At 38.4% G+C, this 16,795-nt stretch overlaps 1 protein-coding gene across 1 annotated transcript in view; it reads right to left on the reverse strand.

Moving 5' to 3' along the window:
* The window catches only part of LOC104532450 (ubiquitin carboxyl-terminal hydrolase 25-like), a gene marked incomplete at both ends in the record, with an annotated part of 60,979 nt that extends 57,068 nt beyond the window's left edge, over nucleotides 1-3,911 (reverse strand). Inside the window, 2 exon segments of the mRNA XM_010177669.1 lie at nucleotides 2,557-2,701; nucleotides 3,834-3,911. Coding sequence (XP_010175971.1) covers nucleotides 2,557-2,701; nucleotides 3,834-3,911 — 223 coding nt within the window.
* Between the last annotated feature and the right edge of the window lie 12,884 nt (nucleotides 3,912-16,795).

Here is a 16,795-nt window from a genome sequence, read left to right on the forward strand (position 1 = left end):
TCAAGCTCGCAGAATACATTTGATATACCTTTATGCAAGGCATATATTCAAAAGCCTTTGTAAGTGGCAGGAGCTTTTCTGAAGCATAAAAGATAGTTCTGCTATTTATCTGTAACTCCCTCTCATCCTCACTTTAGATGACTTAGCTTGGTGGGACCACGAAGCTCGGTGACTCATAACATTCTAAGTTCCCAGTGCACAGAGGTAGTTAAGCAGTAAGGAACAGTAAGGGTGAGTTGTAATTACCTTCACGTAATTATACCTACGTGGGACAGTAAAAGGAACTCAAATTTGAAAGGCAAGATACTGTCAGGAAGTCACCATAGTTACTGAGAAGTGCTAATAGCATTCTCTGCAGAGGAGAGTGTTGATGGTTGGAGCTATCACTGCTGAATAAATATGTTTTCCACCTAGACCCACCCTTCCATTCTCTTCTCTCAAGTCATCTGGTGTCTTTTCACCATACTCCCCTATATGACAGTACTTACCAATGCAGTGCCCTGAACATTGTTCATTTTAAGTGTATTGCATTTCTAAAATTCATAATCAAAATAATTACAGACAAATAGATCCCAACAGGAAGAACTATAGGATTCTGCAAGAAGCTTTCACTAGGTCTCTATAGATGGGGGAGGCTCTATGGTCAAGAGATTGATTTAGACTTTTGTTCTGCTGTGGGTCTTTAGTTCTTGCCCTGTGAGTCCTCCAACGTGAAGAAAAGTTTGCCAAAATGCCTTTATCTCAAACATGTTTGCAGTCTAACTAAAACAACAAAGGCTGGCAAAGGGTGCTCATCTTTGTTGCCAGTGAGGACATGACCAGACAATGGAGATGTTAAAAAAAAAAAAAAAAAGTTTGCCTGCTTCTTCCAGAGCAGTTGGTGCTTCTTGATTAGTGTCTTGTAGAGATACACAACTGTAAGGATGTGGGTCTGCCTTCAGCCCTCCAAAAAAGAGAAGAGAATCCTGAAATCCAGCTTGGAATATGCAATTTAAGACTTACTCTTTTCACTTTGACCATCACTCACGGGTAACGTAGACTCTGCAGGCTTGACTTTTCCCTCTCATACCCCTTGTCACCTCACATCTTCAATAAGGTTGCATAGCACAGTACATGACAGCAAAACTAAACACTTCTATTAATGGGATTGCTAATAAATCTAATTAAACACAGACTGCAAGAGAATCCAGTTTACTAGTCCACTGCCATAGTAGGTCTTCAGTACTGGAGACTATGACAATAGTGGTAAGTTTGTTGAAAATAGTCTCCATTTCCTCAATTTTCTGACACTGAAAACTAAATACATGTGGGGTTTTGTGTTTTCTTTACAAAGGAGGGAAAAGAAAAAAAAAATAAAATAAAACCCCACTCCCCACGACTTGGTGGGGAGATAATACAACTACCTATAATGAACTCAGGGCATTTTATATTGTTTAAATATTAATAATAATATATTTATATTACAGTTGCTAGTAATACCAAGGATTAAAATGCGATTTTCAGATCTAATGTTGAGAGTAAACTCATCTCTAATTAAAAAAAAAATAAAATAAAATTAAAAAAAATGTTTATGTCAAGATGCCAGAGACAAAAGAGACAATTGTACAACTAACAAGGAAATCTAACTAAACTTCTCTACAACAGTGCCACTGTAGCCACCTCAATATTAGTGAAGAAAAATCCAATGTGAGTTAAGCTAAATAATTCTACTCATTTAATAAAAGCTACATAGATGTATCTGACATATATGGTCAAAGAATCAATATGTAATTAAAATATTTTACATCTATGTTTAGAATGCTGGAATGTAAATAGTATCAAGAAACTTAGATTTTACAGAACTCAATCCCACTACAAAACTTCCTTAGACTTTTTCTTTCATATTATTTTCCCATATTTATTTGCAGAACGCATTTAACACATTTCTTCTCCCCCACCCCCCCCCATAAAAATAACTTTGCACTTAAGCAAAGGAATAGAACCTGCAAGGCTCACAGAAATACAGGTTGTGGGACCTCCTGCATCAACTAAATTAAATTGTTTAAAAATAAGTATATTTAATGTTAATTTCACATATAAAATACCTACTCTTTTACTACAAAATGCACAAATAACCTCTCACATCTCCCTTTGGAAAACTCATCCCTGTCGGGGAGAAGCTACTCTCAAGCTTATTTAGTTTTAGCATATTAAGACATTCAAAGACTCTTCTCCAATTTTAGTTTGACAGAAGAGTACCGAGCTTTTGCCTTTAACTATCTACTTCATGACCCTCAAATAAATTCTGTAATAGGGTAAAAAAAAAAAAAAGGAAAAAAAAAAAAGGCTGAAAACCCAGTTAATTCACCCTCTGATCAGTACCGTACATATATGTAAAGGTAATGCTTAGGGATAGCTCAAATAAAAAACCAAAATACACTGAAATAAGGAAAGGAAGAATACATAATAATCTAAAAATCATTAAGTAAGAATTATCAGCAGATCAATAGTCATCTCACAGGCAAGTTTTTAGTTTCCTTGCCTTTAAACTAAACTTATAAAAATAAAAATACCTACTGGTATCTGCCTGGCTGCCCACGCTGATGTATCTGTCATTTCCAGGAAGGGCTGTTTGATAGTAAGTTGCCTCCTCTAGCTGGGGAACCTTGGCATTCTTTGCAGTGAGGAAAGCCACAGCCAACTCCAGATTACCATTGCTGTCCTTTAAGCATCAACAAAACAAGAAGTGAGAGACCCCTCACCCTTTTCTTAACAGCAAAGCAAAACATAACAAGGAACTTAAAAGATCAATGACACATTTTATTTTCAGGTGAAATACTAATCAGAAAATAAAGTTTCCAAACTTGACGTATTCTGCATACTTCACTATTTTTAACCAAATTAAAGATAAAACATCTTAAAAAAATTTACTTAGGTGGAATTCCACTTATTTCAGAAAAAAAAATTATAGGTCTTGCAGTGTAGGTCAACCCCTCAACAAGCATAATCAGCACACTCTCACAGATATCAACAGCAGTCAGCTGAATTCTTCTGAAAATCTACCATTTCATTTTTAATGTCAGAAATACTAGCTTTTGAGGGGAAGTTGTGTACATGATTTATGTTCAATCTGAAGCAGCAACTATTCGGCAGGGGGATTGGACTAGATGATCTTTTGAGGTCCCTTCCAATCCCTAATATTCTGTGAGTCTGTGATTTAAATTCACTAAATCCTCGTTTACCAAGTATAAATGGCTAAAAAGCTCTACTTGAGGGAAGAAAAGCATTTTTTATTTTATTTACATATCTTTATTAAGGGAAACAGAACACAGAGAGACCTGCCATTCTTTACTTGCATCAAAGAACTCTTCTGTGCTGTGAAAGAATTTACAATGGTTGAAAAATACAGCAAAACAATAGCAACTTAGCAAAGGGTGGCAAGTTCAAGTAAAGTTCTTCATTCTACATACTGAGCAGAACCTGTCCACGATAGAAAACTCAACCACATCTTGACAAGAAACCACCACTTAACTCATCAGGAGTTGAACAGCTGTAGTAGCACCAAGGTATCTTAAAATACTTTAGCCAAAGGTTTAAAGCAAGTCATACCATTTATGTCTTTTCATTTCTGAACACCAGATTAATCTTTATGTCAGTACCAAAACAGATCAAGATTCTTCCTAAAGTGAACAAATTTCAACATTATTAGCTTTTTTCCCAGAAATAAATCTAAGAAGTATTCAAGCTGGGAATGGAAGACAAGGAAGATGAGCGTAAGAAAGAGCGGGGTTTGTGGCTTTCACAGGCAGTTAAGATGCACACATTCAGCTACAAGTCCGACACATTCATCTTACCTTCAGTGCCTGTTGTAGTACCTGGACGTCATTGATACCAGTGATCTCCCTCAGCTGATTTAAAAATGTTTGCTGATGCTAAAAACAAAAAGAGACCATCAAAATAAGAGCCAAATAACAGCAAAACCAATTACTTACAAAACTATGCTTTACTACAAACATTAAAAATATCTCTGTATAAGTTTTACGCACCACAAAGGGGTATAGCCTTTGTTATTCAAGTTTGTCTTAGTTTATGCAACTTGGGCACTTTTAACTCCCAAAAGTAATGTTTTCATTTGGTTGGTTTTGTTGGGGTTTTGTTTTGCTTTAAAACCAAAAAAATTGATGATGGGTGAGCTTATCCAGCGTGGGTTTAAGGAGCCTACATAAGCCACAATTGGCCTTCCTAAACAAATAAAACTCCATAGCTTGAGCTTCAAAGGCAGCAGGAAAAATAGTTGACTGAACACATATCAAAACCAGTTTCTTCAACTTCCGATTATTCTCAATCCTACTATTGCCTTAACATACACAATTCCCAACCATTCCAATCTCAAAACTAAGAAATGAATCCTTACTGATCATTTAGGTGTTTTAAGAGAAGTACTACAGAAATGTCAACACAAAACAGAGTTTCTCAAGACAAAAGCAAAACCTTAGGAATCCATCTTAACTGCTTTCCCAGACCAGTTGAATCCAGCTCTTCCAGATCACAATTATCAGTCAGCATCTGTGACTGAGTTTCAAGTAACACTTGGAGTTCGAAAAGAATAAGAGGTTCTGGATCTCTTAAATATTCAATTCATACGAATTTTGAGGCCTTTTTTTTTAAATCAAAATCTAATCCCACTCCTGCTTAGAGCCAACAGATTACTCCCTCCACTCATGATCAGATATCACATCACAGAAGCAAAAAGCAGGCACCAGGCTGGAACAAGCCTTGAACTCCAGTTAACCATTAAAACCATCTTAACCATTAAAACCATGAAAACAGAGAACTGACCATTGTTCCATACTAACAAATTCCATTCTTCCTTTGGCAGTTGGGAAAAGGAGAAAAGCTTGGTGGTATTTGCAAGTGGTTTTTCTTTTTTATTGTTCTCCCACCACACCCTAAACTCAAAACAATAATTTCATCTACTACAGACAAGATTTTGTAAAGTACAGGGTTTTATTGCTAGACAAAAAGCATTTCCTATCAGTGACAAATTAACATTCTCATGTTACTCTCCAAATTCAACTAAAAAAATCCAGCTCTTAATATCTTGCGACTACTTCTAAAACATTTTTCTTTAAAATGAATTATTTGGAATCAAATATTCAAATACCCTTATTCTCTCCTTATCACAGTTTTGTATAGAAGGGGAAATTAAGAGCTGCATGAATGCTGAATCCCCCAGTGTGAAATGAACCTGGCAGGCACTACTTCATGCCCTAATAAGTTGAAATAGAAGGCGTGTAGTTCAGGATGTTTATGAATTACATACACAATCTTCCCTTCATTTATGATCCTAAGGGACACTGCTAACAATCCAATTTGCCTTTTTTCTTTTCTTTTCAAGAACCCTGCTATTGGCAGAAGAGAAGCGATGCAGGAAAACAAACTCCCACTCTATCCCCATCCCTCACCCCTTTATTTGTTTACACTGTGCATTTCATAGCACTGTACAAAGGCAGGACTTGTTTCCCCTATAAAGTTGCTTTCCTGCCCCTGGGTCTGGCAAGAAGCAAAGAAAAGAAACAGAGTATTTGGGAAAAGTAATTAGAACAGCATTAAAACTGGCAGGAGCAATTCAAGGGCAGTGCATGGCAGCAAAATGGATTTCTTTTTGTATTGGCTACCAACGTGATGTTTAATAAAATGGAAAATAGTTTCACTATAAATTATTATAACAAGTTATAACAGATTTCTTTATCTTCCACAATATATACAACACTTGGAAAGGCTGACTGGAGGATATTCATTGTTCACAGATATTGGGAAAAGACAGAACAGACATAGTTTACCAACAAACAATCTCTTAGCAGTTCAAAATATTGGCTGTTAATTTATGAGCACAGCTGCGACTTATAAACCTAGACATCTGTAGTTTATATCCAGATTTCAATATTCTGGTATAAAGCTGTGGTTCGAGCCCCCCCTCCCAAGGACATACACATTCAAGAGATCAGAACCAGACCCAGAGATGCTCCTTTCTCATCAAGAGATCATTTAAGTACCTAAATACATTTTTAAGGCCGAGAGTTTAAGGCACTCGGCTCCAAAATTTCTAACTGCTAATTAAGTGAACAACCCAGAGAATTCATAAGAATCCTAGTTACAAGTGAAATAAATTAACAGGAAAATTAAGAGTTATCCTGAATACCTCAAATGGAGCTAAACTGCTTTGGGGCCATAAACATCTGATTTAGACATTACTGGCTTTTCAGATAAATGTGGATAAGCTGCCATTAATCTCTAATTGAGTTATTTCAAATCACACAAATTGAAGAATGACAATACACTACCCTTCCTAGAAGTAGGAAGAAAAAGATAAAAAGAAAGCAAAAAAAGAAAAGCATAATTTAAGTTGTTTCCACCTGAACAATGTGTTCTCTTAATACCTGCTAATGGAGTAACACATCTTCAGAAACAATTCTGAAACTGCATATGACAGCTAAAAACTCCTTAACACAGCATTAGATCAGTGGCCTTTTCCTCCATGCATTCACCACACTCCCCTCATCCTCTGAAATCTGACATAACCACACCCATCTTTACTGCGGACAGACCTTTCTTGCAACTGCACGTTTAACTTTGCCATTATTCTCCTTTACTATTAAACTGACAATATGCTATCACCCATGAAACTGCATTAATACAGGTGACTCTATATCTCTTTTCATTACAAATGACAGTGCAGGCAGTTACTACCAAACCCTTTCCTCGTTCATTAATCAGAGGGAGAAATTGTGAAATCTTTTTTTTTTTTTTTTTTTTTACCACTCAAGAAGTTTAAGAAACACAATTGTACTCAAATTCAGAGAGCTGAGATTACTTCTTTCTTGATGTAACTTTAATTTAGTGCATCTGCATTAGACTGTCAAAGTTAAAAACACGTGAAGCTTATTTGTTTTGAATTATATTTCTTTAATACATGCTGTTATGGCATATAGGATGATTTTAAAAAAAAATATTTTATTTTACTATTATCCATGACCAAAGTTTGGAGATTAATTTCTAATGCAACTGCTGAACAATTAAGTTTCTTCTGTATTGTAACTGATACTTAATAGAATACTTCGGACAGACTTCTACACACAAAGTGAGCCACCCTCTTTACTCCACCTACCCTGGAAGCTTTAGTCTTCCTGAAGCTTGGGCTATCTTGAGTTGAAGTGACTGTAGCACAGAGACCCTCAAATGTCCATGAACACTAATGTAATTATTCTAAACAATTATGATCATAATTCACTCAAAGGCTTACCAAAAATACAAAAAAGCTCACACTACACTTAAAGCAAAGCTATAAAACGAAGAAGGTGGCCTACAAGTATTTACAAATGTCTGAAGCATCTACACCAATATATGTTAATAAAATCAGGTCACCGAGGGAGATTCAGAACACAACTAGCAGTCCTAACATACACAAGTTGTTTCCTTTTTTCAGTAAAGCTCTTCCCGGATTCCTTATTTTTTCCAACCTTGCTTTAGCAGAAGTACAAATTCTGAATTATAACTCACTGCACTTTAATTCAATTTAATAAGCAACCTCTCTCTTCAAGCACAGACCCAAAGGGATTATTCCAAGGGACCAGGTGCAAAGAAACCCACTTCAGTTCTTTCAGAACTTATTTGCCTGTACCCACTTCTCTTTGCCATCCTTTCTTCACATTTACATGACAGATTGCTATAGTTTATCTATAGCACAGATCCTCCAGTTTAGCGAGTCAATACTCCACATGTACCTGCAGTAAGCACACGTGTACCACCAAATGTGTTACATCATACATGTACACACATATATAGCACATATACACACATAATCCGTGTAGCTTGACTTGCGTTTGACTCAACTCTAAACAGATTCCAGGACTTGGTCTATGACACCAGGCTCTGCTGGTGCAAGTGCTGTAGGGCAACCCAAATCCCTGGCCAGGCGAAGGAGATGGTTTGCTGATGCTATAGCTGCCCTGAGACCCAGCTGCTCACAGCCCTCAGCCCCACCACATCACACAGAGCTTTCGTGCACAGGTTATTCCCAGCCTTCCCCCTTCCTCTGGCTCCCTGAGGTATGCAGTATGTATCTCCAGGCTTTCAGCTTTTGCAATATTTTAACTAACAGGAAATTCTCCCATTTTCCTGGATAGAAGCCAGATTTGTATATTAGGAATGCAGGCCTTTATTTCCAATTCTTTCCTTTTTCAGTCATCCCTCCCTTCCTCTCAGGAAATGCCCAATTAAGATTATCTGGTTCATAGCCTCACACAACAGCATATTCAGTAGCTGTGCCAGAGCCAGAGAAACAGAAAAGGATCTACACCACCATCTGCTTAGGGAAATACTGTGCCTAAATTACTTCCACGACAGTACTGTAAACTCTGATAACCTATCAAAGTCAGAACAAAGAGTTAAATTACACAAATGCTTTTTAGGGCAAGGTAAATCTCCTAAATTGACTAATCCGGAATTACACTGCAGATAAATTTGTGGGGAAAAAAAATAGCTACCTTTTGATCTGTTTATTTTCTCATCTCTGTAACTTCTGAAGAAGTAAATGTAAGCTTTGGCTTTATTCATGGCAATATCCAAATATTTGTATTCGCAACACCAGCACTTCCAAACTTAGAAGATAAAACAACCCTCTTCAGTTTCCAAGCACAGAAAAAAGTCATATGTTTAGTAATAAATGAGATGATCCAATCATTGCCAGGAAAAAACAGGGCCTACCGCCTATGCAGTTTATTTAAATAGTACATAATGAAAATTAACTATAGGGATCCCTTCCTTCTCAAGGGATGAATACTTGTACTTGAGACAAAAAGGGGGGGGAGAAACACAAACGGCAATAACAGCATCTTGATTCAGTCCCTCCACACAAAACCCACTTACTCTACTTTCCACTGCAACATCAGTTTCTAAGAGCTATTCATTGGAGGAAAAAGAGAATGACATTGCACAAAATACTTTATATTAAAGACAATTCTAGTGTAACCTAAGCTGCAGAAGACCTGCTGATGGTGCATTTGCAGACAAGTAGCTAATAAGCTAGTTTCCTCTGATGTGGCTGTAATGAGAAGAACACTGAGAGATTAGAGGAATATAATCCTCCATAAAATGGCTTTAAGTTTCTGCCACAAGTAAACAAAAAATAGTTAACATACAAAGGATGAGCATACTAATGACCCTCAATTGCTCCTGTTGATGTCATTTTACGCCACAGTAATAATATCTCCTAGGAACAGTTAAAATACACTGCTGAGCATTATGGCTTCCAGCAACACAGATACATTGACCATCTTCTAAATAAGCTGTTGGTCAAGTTCCAAATAGGCAGATAAAAACTAAGTCCTTCCATGAAGGCAGTAAGTTGAAACACGGGGAAAAAACACAGTCAACTCCAGAAGGCTTTGTTGCATGTCTTTGCTCTTACCATCACTATCCTCAAGATTTTTCTGTATATGCAAAATAAACATGCATCTATAAATACATAAATTAAAAACTGGGTATATGCATACATATATTTTTAAAAGCAGTATTTTGCTAGTGCAAAGATCAAGTTAAATCTCTGCACTGGCTTTAAGGTGTTCATTCTCACAGCACCTCCTAAAGCATGGCAGAATGAGGTCCCCTTGCCTGCTATCTGCTAACTGGGTTTCCTTTTGTTCAGTCATGAAAAGAGAAACCTCCTACATGACACTGTATCCTCTAAGAAAGTAGGTGAAGATACATTTTTATACACACACAAATACAAAATACATCTCAGCTTTGGCTTGGACAAACTCACCTGTGGAGAGCAAAGGATATGTACAAAGACTGCAGATTTTCAGTCTGGAACTGCTCTGTGCAGGCTGCCAAAACCTGCCAATTACAGCAGCAGCTTGTGCAAAGTGGATAATTACCCATCTGCAACTGGACTGAGAGCAAACGTACTTCAGGAAAGCAAAAGGACACACTGTGTAAGAGTAACTTTCAGCCAACCACAGCCTGGACCAAATAAAAGTTTAATAGGCAACAGGCTTGAGTGCATTACTTATGTGTAAAGAGTCCTCTCTGAAAAATTAAAGGAAGGATCCTACTTAATCACAGCATTATATAACCTATATTCATCACAAGACCACACTCAGAATACTCTCACCACATTTTAGTGGTGTCTGTGAACAATAACAAAGCTGTACTACTTCAATTGAAAATGCTTTGACATGTGACTTCTCAATGAATTTCAAGATTTAATACTAAGGATTCTATACAACATGACAAGCATGTATTCATGTAAACACTCGTTATTCTGAGCTTCATACATGTGGTCCCCCCCCAAAAAAAAAAGAAGTCTCATTTACTCTCAACATGTAACACAAATTTATTTCCATTCAAGATAATATTTAAACTTTTTGAAATGAGATTCTTAAAGAGAGGCTTGAGGATTTTGGTTTGTATTTACTAACACTATATATAAGGCAAACCCACCTCAGACAGCTACACACATTTACAAAAAAACAGAAGTTAAACATGAGCCAAATCATCATCTATGTGGGGAATACTCTTGCAATGACCAGGAAACCCTGCCAGTTCACAGGGGCAAAGTCTGTGACTTCCCAAACTATCCCACCCACAGACAGGAGAAATGGCTGCACACCCTTTCTTCCACGTTCACATGGGCAGTGAAAGGAAGGAATAAGATCCTGAAGTCAAATTTCTTACGCAGTTCAGGGGAGAAAAGTGAAAAGCAAAGGGCAAGCATCCCCTTATTACTATACAGGTCTTCCTAGGAAAATTTTGGGATAACAATGAAGCTGGAAGAGGCACCACTGAGTATATACATACGATAACGGAGAGCATTCAGAAAGCAACAGAAACACGCTGCCGAGAATGCGTTCACTGGATTTTGTCTCATTTTCCCTCAGGCCACAGAAGTACTGAAACTCAGTCCTGGACTCCAACTTAATACCCCGGCAGGTCTATTGCCTGGATTACAACTGACCACGCTCAGTTGACATTATCAAGAGATTTGGTTTTCCCCAGTGCAGAAGAAACAAAACAAAAACTAACAACAAAAAAGAAGAAAACAGTAATATGAGCAGCCATTATAAAGACAAAGCAGAGTAAACACTAGGAAGGAAACAAAGCCATTTAAATTCACTTACAATAACACAATAATAAATCGTGTCATCTACAACAGAAGTGTGAACTGGCTCAAAAATCTTGTCATTTCCATCAAAGTAACATGATTTAAAACCAATCCTCCAAATGAAAAGAGGAACAGAAACCTGACTGAAGTTTTGTCTTAAAATTGGTCTATGAACTGATCTATGAACGTCATTGCTTGAATGAAGCAGCACGTGAAGAATTGCTTAGTTCCACATTTCTAGCTCTTACTCATAACTATTCCTAAATGAGCTTCAGTGATAGGCTTATAAACAAGAAAGGACAGCACCCTAAGTATTTACTGAAAACATAGCAGGTGTCAGAAATGTAAGATTATTAAGAGTTTAGAGGTCTGTGTGTTTTAAACCACCATAATGATTTCTCACAAACTGCTCAGCACAATAGAAAGCTTCCCAGTAATAATGACAACAGCTCTGAAAACAAATTAACCATCGTAAAACCTATGAGATCCTTAGTTTCATTTAACTAGATGCAAGTTAAACTTCAGGTTGTATTCACTGGAACAGCCATGGGAAAGGTTGCTTCACAAAAATCACTTCCGATTCTTAAACACTCCTGTAAGTGTGGCAGTAATCAGCAAAAATATCTCTACTCTGATCCAAATCTGACAGGATATTAGTTACTGGTGGTGGCGAGGGGTCTTTCAAAGCACCAGCACACATTATCTGTAAACTGCATATAGAATTGAGAAGGATTCTTCCAAGATTATGATGATGAGTGATAGGTGGCATTATACAGATAGAAAGGAGGAGGCGGTTGGAAGATGACAGATATACAGCAAACTGTGTGTGTATATAAATACACACATATACATACATATTTTCCAATCACTTCTGGCTACTTTCTGTTGTAGAAATTTCCTTCTTAATTTTTTTTCTTCTGTTCATAGGCATTTACCATCATGCCTACACATGAAATTCTACAGTGCCTGCCCAGGTAGTATCACTAAGATACAAGCTTTCTCCTCACAGGAAAGGCTATTGCCCAGGGTACCATAATTTTACTGAAGCAGCTATTAAAAATGTCCTTTTGAATGTCTTTTAAACAATTCATGGAATCCTGCTTTCTGAGTCTTTCTGAGGACTAAAACGATACCACATTTTAACTTCCCATTTTGAGATATTTTCTTTTGCATCCAAATCACAGTTTGACCCATTACACCAAACACAAGCTATTCTGGCTCATGTCTGAGCCACTTCACAGTCCTTCCATCACCCATTTATTATCTGTCGCTGAAAGGCTAAGACCTATCTCTGAACTCAAGAAGGCAGTCCTGCTAGCCCATTCAAATGTTTAGCTTTTTATGTTTTTTTTTTTTCCAAATAGCCATAATGATAATCTCACCATGCTCTGCACAATACAGAAGAGCTCCCAAGAAAACAAGTTAGCCCCTTTGTTCTCCTCACTCTGCTGTTATGATAATAAGGACAACTCTAGGAAGAAACAAACCAACTCTGGAAGTTGCAAGTGTCCTCTGATCCGGGTGGGATCCAGTCTCTGCAATACTTGCAAACAATAAAGTTTAAAAGGGCTGTCAGACCACAAGCCACTTCTGACGAGTCAGCTTTCCTTCCCTGGTTTTGATTCCTGCCCACGTCAGCCAGCCTAGGCTGGTGTTGCCAGATGCCACTCACTCTGGCCACGAGCCACTCCTCCCTTTGAGCCAGCACTGCCACTTGCTTCAACCTCTGGCAAGCCAGCTTGGGCTCTCAAAAAACCATCAGAAGCCACTCTTTGCTTTTAATCCACTTCCTGCTCACTTAGTGAGAGCCAGGGGTGGGACAAGGGAGAGGACAAGACCAAGGCTGCACATATTTCCACTGAATTAAACTGTTGTGGAGCAGCAGCCTTACAAGAATGAGTTGATTCTCTGCCTTTATTTTAATCATATTTTTATCCAGTAAGGAAAACAGGGGGAAAAAAAGTCTCCTGTAGTCCTCATCCTACTTAGGCACTATTGCAGAAAACTTACTCCAACAGGAGGTGAGTATAAAATTCATAGAGCAACAGGGATCTGATGCTCCTGGTGTGCCTCGGTGGTCAAAGCACCATGCAAGTGAATGCACACACCCAGGTCCACTCCTGCACAGGCTGAAACTCCGCTCCCTGGTTTAGGTCTTCACATCCAGAAAGATCTCACTTCCTGCAGCTGTCAAAGGCACAAGTATCAAAGATCCCACCTTACCTCAAACAACTCCACTACAGGCCCTAGGGAAATGATATCAGGAAAGATTTCTCAAACAATTTTTTCACACAAAATTCATAATAGTACAGCCTGGAAATCCTAAATAAAAGTTATGCACTTGTTAAGACAGGTCTCTATTACAAAGAGTCCACAGTATTCAATAGCAGGGACACATTTGGGCCAAGAGCTCAGTTGTCTGGTTTGAATAGAAAGAAAGAAAGAAAGCTTAACAGAAAGGCTTGCAATAAAGGCTTTTCCATTTAGTCCGATTAAAAAAAATTACTAACCTGATTTCCTAAAGAAACAGGCCTTGTGATCACAGAGCATGCATGTACCCAGGCATGCCTGCCTGCCCTCCTGTCTCTGGAGAGAGGCAGCCCCAGCAGCCCGAGGCCACCTCCAACAGCTTGGCCTGAGCCCAGGGCTCCCCGACACCCTCGGCAGACCCCCGGGCTCCTCAGCATCTGGGCCAGTCAGCACACAGCTCCTCATCACGCTGCCTGGTGCTGCCCACTGCCTGGGCCAAAAGAAATCAGGTGAGATGACACAGGAGGCTGGGGAAGAAGAGCAGAGGGGAGCACTGCACCTCCACCCCACTGCAGTGAGGTCTGCCAGAGGTGAACTCACCCTGCAGCCTCAATGGATCCCTCCCACTCCAACTTTTAATCCAAGGTGCATTACAAGTGAGAACTCCAACAGAAAAGTCAGGCACCATTATTCGCAGCATTCAGTAAAGTTATCAAATAACTTATCCTGCCCCCTACTAACCATGTAAAAAGAAGCCCTGTGCAGAGACACACATTGTGAGCTTGAGGGGAAAAAATAACTAACTAGCTAAACTCTGCAGAAGAACGAGCCCACAGATAACATTAAGTCACCTAAAACCCAGGCCATTATTTAACAGCCTGCCTGCAAGGTGCTGGGCTTCTGACAGCAGTTGCAGCTTCTCTGGCGAGGCAGCCTTTCCCAGGGCAAGTGCCTGGGAGCTGCTGGCACACGCTGCGTCCCTGCGGAAAGGCCACGGTAACACCACATGCTGTCGGCCTGTGAAGGTCAGCGAGCAGCTTTCCTTTCCATTCAATAACAACCTCAACAGATGCAGATGATTTTAGAACGAAAATGAATCTCAAACACAACGGAGACACTGTAGTATTTAAAGATGTGTTGAGATTTGTACTGAGGATCAGCATATAATTTCACTACATCACAATTAAAGGAATTTCAAGTTCAGCAGTGCACTCCACAGAGGACAACTGAAATTTTCTAGGTCGGTTTCTTTTGAGGAGAAAGAAAAAATGCAATCTTGAAAATCTTTGGGGTTTTTTTTTAATGGACTTTAAATTACCTGATTTTGAAATCCACATTTGCCTCAGCTCCCAAAGAAACCTGAACATGGTATATTCTAATATGTGAGAACATGGTCTCAAGAATCTTACGACAACTTTGGTTTATAACTCCTACTTGTTATAATTTAGCCCTATCAGTCTCCCTCGTCTCTGTGGTATTGTGGCAATATCACCAATACTGACTTTCTAACACCCTTCATCACCACATATCTAGGCAAAACTTCACAGGCTGACTTCTAAAGCGTTCACATTTTTGAAAAATAATTTGAAACGTAAAAAAAAAATTAAATTCTTTGCTGCCTTCCTAGCAGCAGCATTATGCCAACACATTCCCCATCAAACAACAGAGATAATAAACTCCAATAGCAAGATTTTCAACCCTTTTCTCTTCAGTAAGGTCACAAAGCAACAAAGTCTCGGGCATCTTTGCTGGGGACAGCAAGCAGCTGCAAACTCCTTCCCTGGACTATAACCACGCAGCAAGAGTCTGTACACTGCACACACACCCCCACTCAGCACTAGAAGCACGTGGCACATTTACCAGTCTTCTTTAAATCAGCCCCAGAAAAAGCTTCAAGGCAACATGCCAAGTTAGCAAGAGCTGGAACTGGTGATGATGGGGAAATCTGTCCATCTTTACCATCAATAAATCCAGAGGTTACCCAGTGGACCAGCAGACCGTACCCAAAAAAGCAGCCATCAGCTTCAGGCGAGGGGACAATTATGGTCCAGCCAAGGTCGTCACAAGAGATGTTCTCTGGCTTTCAGTACTAAGTTCCATAAAACACACAGACTAGAAGGAACTTTTAAAAGTTGCCAGTAAGATGTTGGTTATTTTTTAATTTACAAACAAGTAAAGGAATACAGAGAGAAAGAGAAGACTAATTCTAGTACTCCATTAAAATCCTAATTCTAGTACCCAATTAAAAAAAAAAAAGTTATAAACTTAGGTGCCTGAATCAAAAGAGCTTGCTGATTACTACCACCAAATAATTAGAAGGTTCTAATGTAAGGAAAAAAAAAAAAGTAAGTAGTGGGGAAGTCTCTAAATAAAAACAGCACAGTCCTCAAGCAGGTGAGAAAATATACAAGAGAGACCAGCAGAATTTGAAGAAAAGAAGCTGACAAACAGCAAAGTAGGTAATACTAAGGGAAACGCAACTCTGCAACAAGCTGTTCAAAAGTTATTTAGCTTTTAAAAAAAAAAAAAAGCACATATTTACAAGCATAAAAACTTTCCTGTGTATATTTTCCAATCACTCTGTACCAAAACAAAGCAAGAGTTAAAATTTGCAAAATACAGAAATGCTTTCTCAGTCATAACATAAGATTTCTGGGATATGATGAAATACACTGTATTCAGACCTCTAACCAGGCCATTTATAACTATGCACTTTGGAAAGTGTTAAAAAAGTACATTTCCAACACCTGTGGTCCCATGAGAAATTTATTTTTCAAAAAAGGTAACTTTCAGAGGAATAAAATGAAACTGAACACAAAAGCAAAGTGCAGTAGGAGTCTGTTCTTGCTACCTCCTCCTCTTCCAAAGACAATGAAGAATGATGCCACATGTCTGTGCATACCCCCAGCCTTTTTCAGTTGCTTACCTTAAAGCACTCTCAAAGCATACACATTCATAAATGAATACTATTTTCAACATTCACGTAGTTCCCCACCCCCAGCTCTATCCCAGTAAAAAGACAGTTACATTCAATTTTTTTTTAAATTTAATTTTTACTGAAATTCAGAAAGAGTCATCTTTGGTTTGAGAATAAGAACAGAAATTTTCAGCACAGGAATCTAACTTTTCTTGAAGTCATATAGCTGTGAGAAGAACAGCTCCCACAGAAACCATGCACGAACTCAAGCCTAGCATTTATTATTCGCCAAAAGTAATAGATAGCATTAAATATAGCTTTGCAATTCACAATCCTAAACTTTACAGTTAAGACTCAGACCCTAATGTCAAGTGAACATCCTGTTTTAATTAAAGGGAGCCCTCTGGATTATAGGGTATAACATGAGTGAAATAATTACATGTCAATTGGTAGGAAGAAGCCACAGAGGCATATAATGCCATTTT

Source organism: Antrostomus carolinensis, unplaced genomic scaffold (genome assembly GCF_000700745.2).
Source record: "Antrostomus carolinensis isolate BGI_N321 unplaced genomic scaffold, ASM70074v2 scaffold2981, whole genome shotgun sequence".
In the NCBI taxonomy this organism is placed as follows: domain Eukaryota; kingdom Metazoa; phylum Chordata; class Aves; order Caprimulgiformes; family Caprimulgidae; genus Antrostomus; species Antrostomus carolinensis.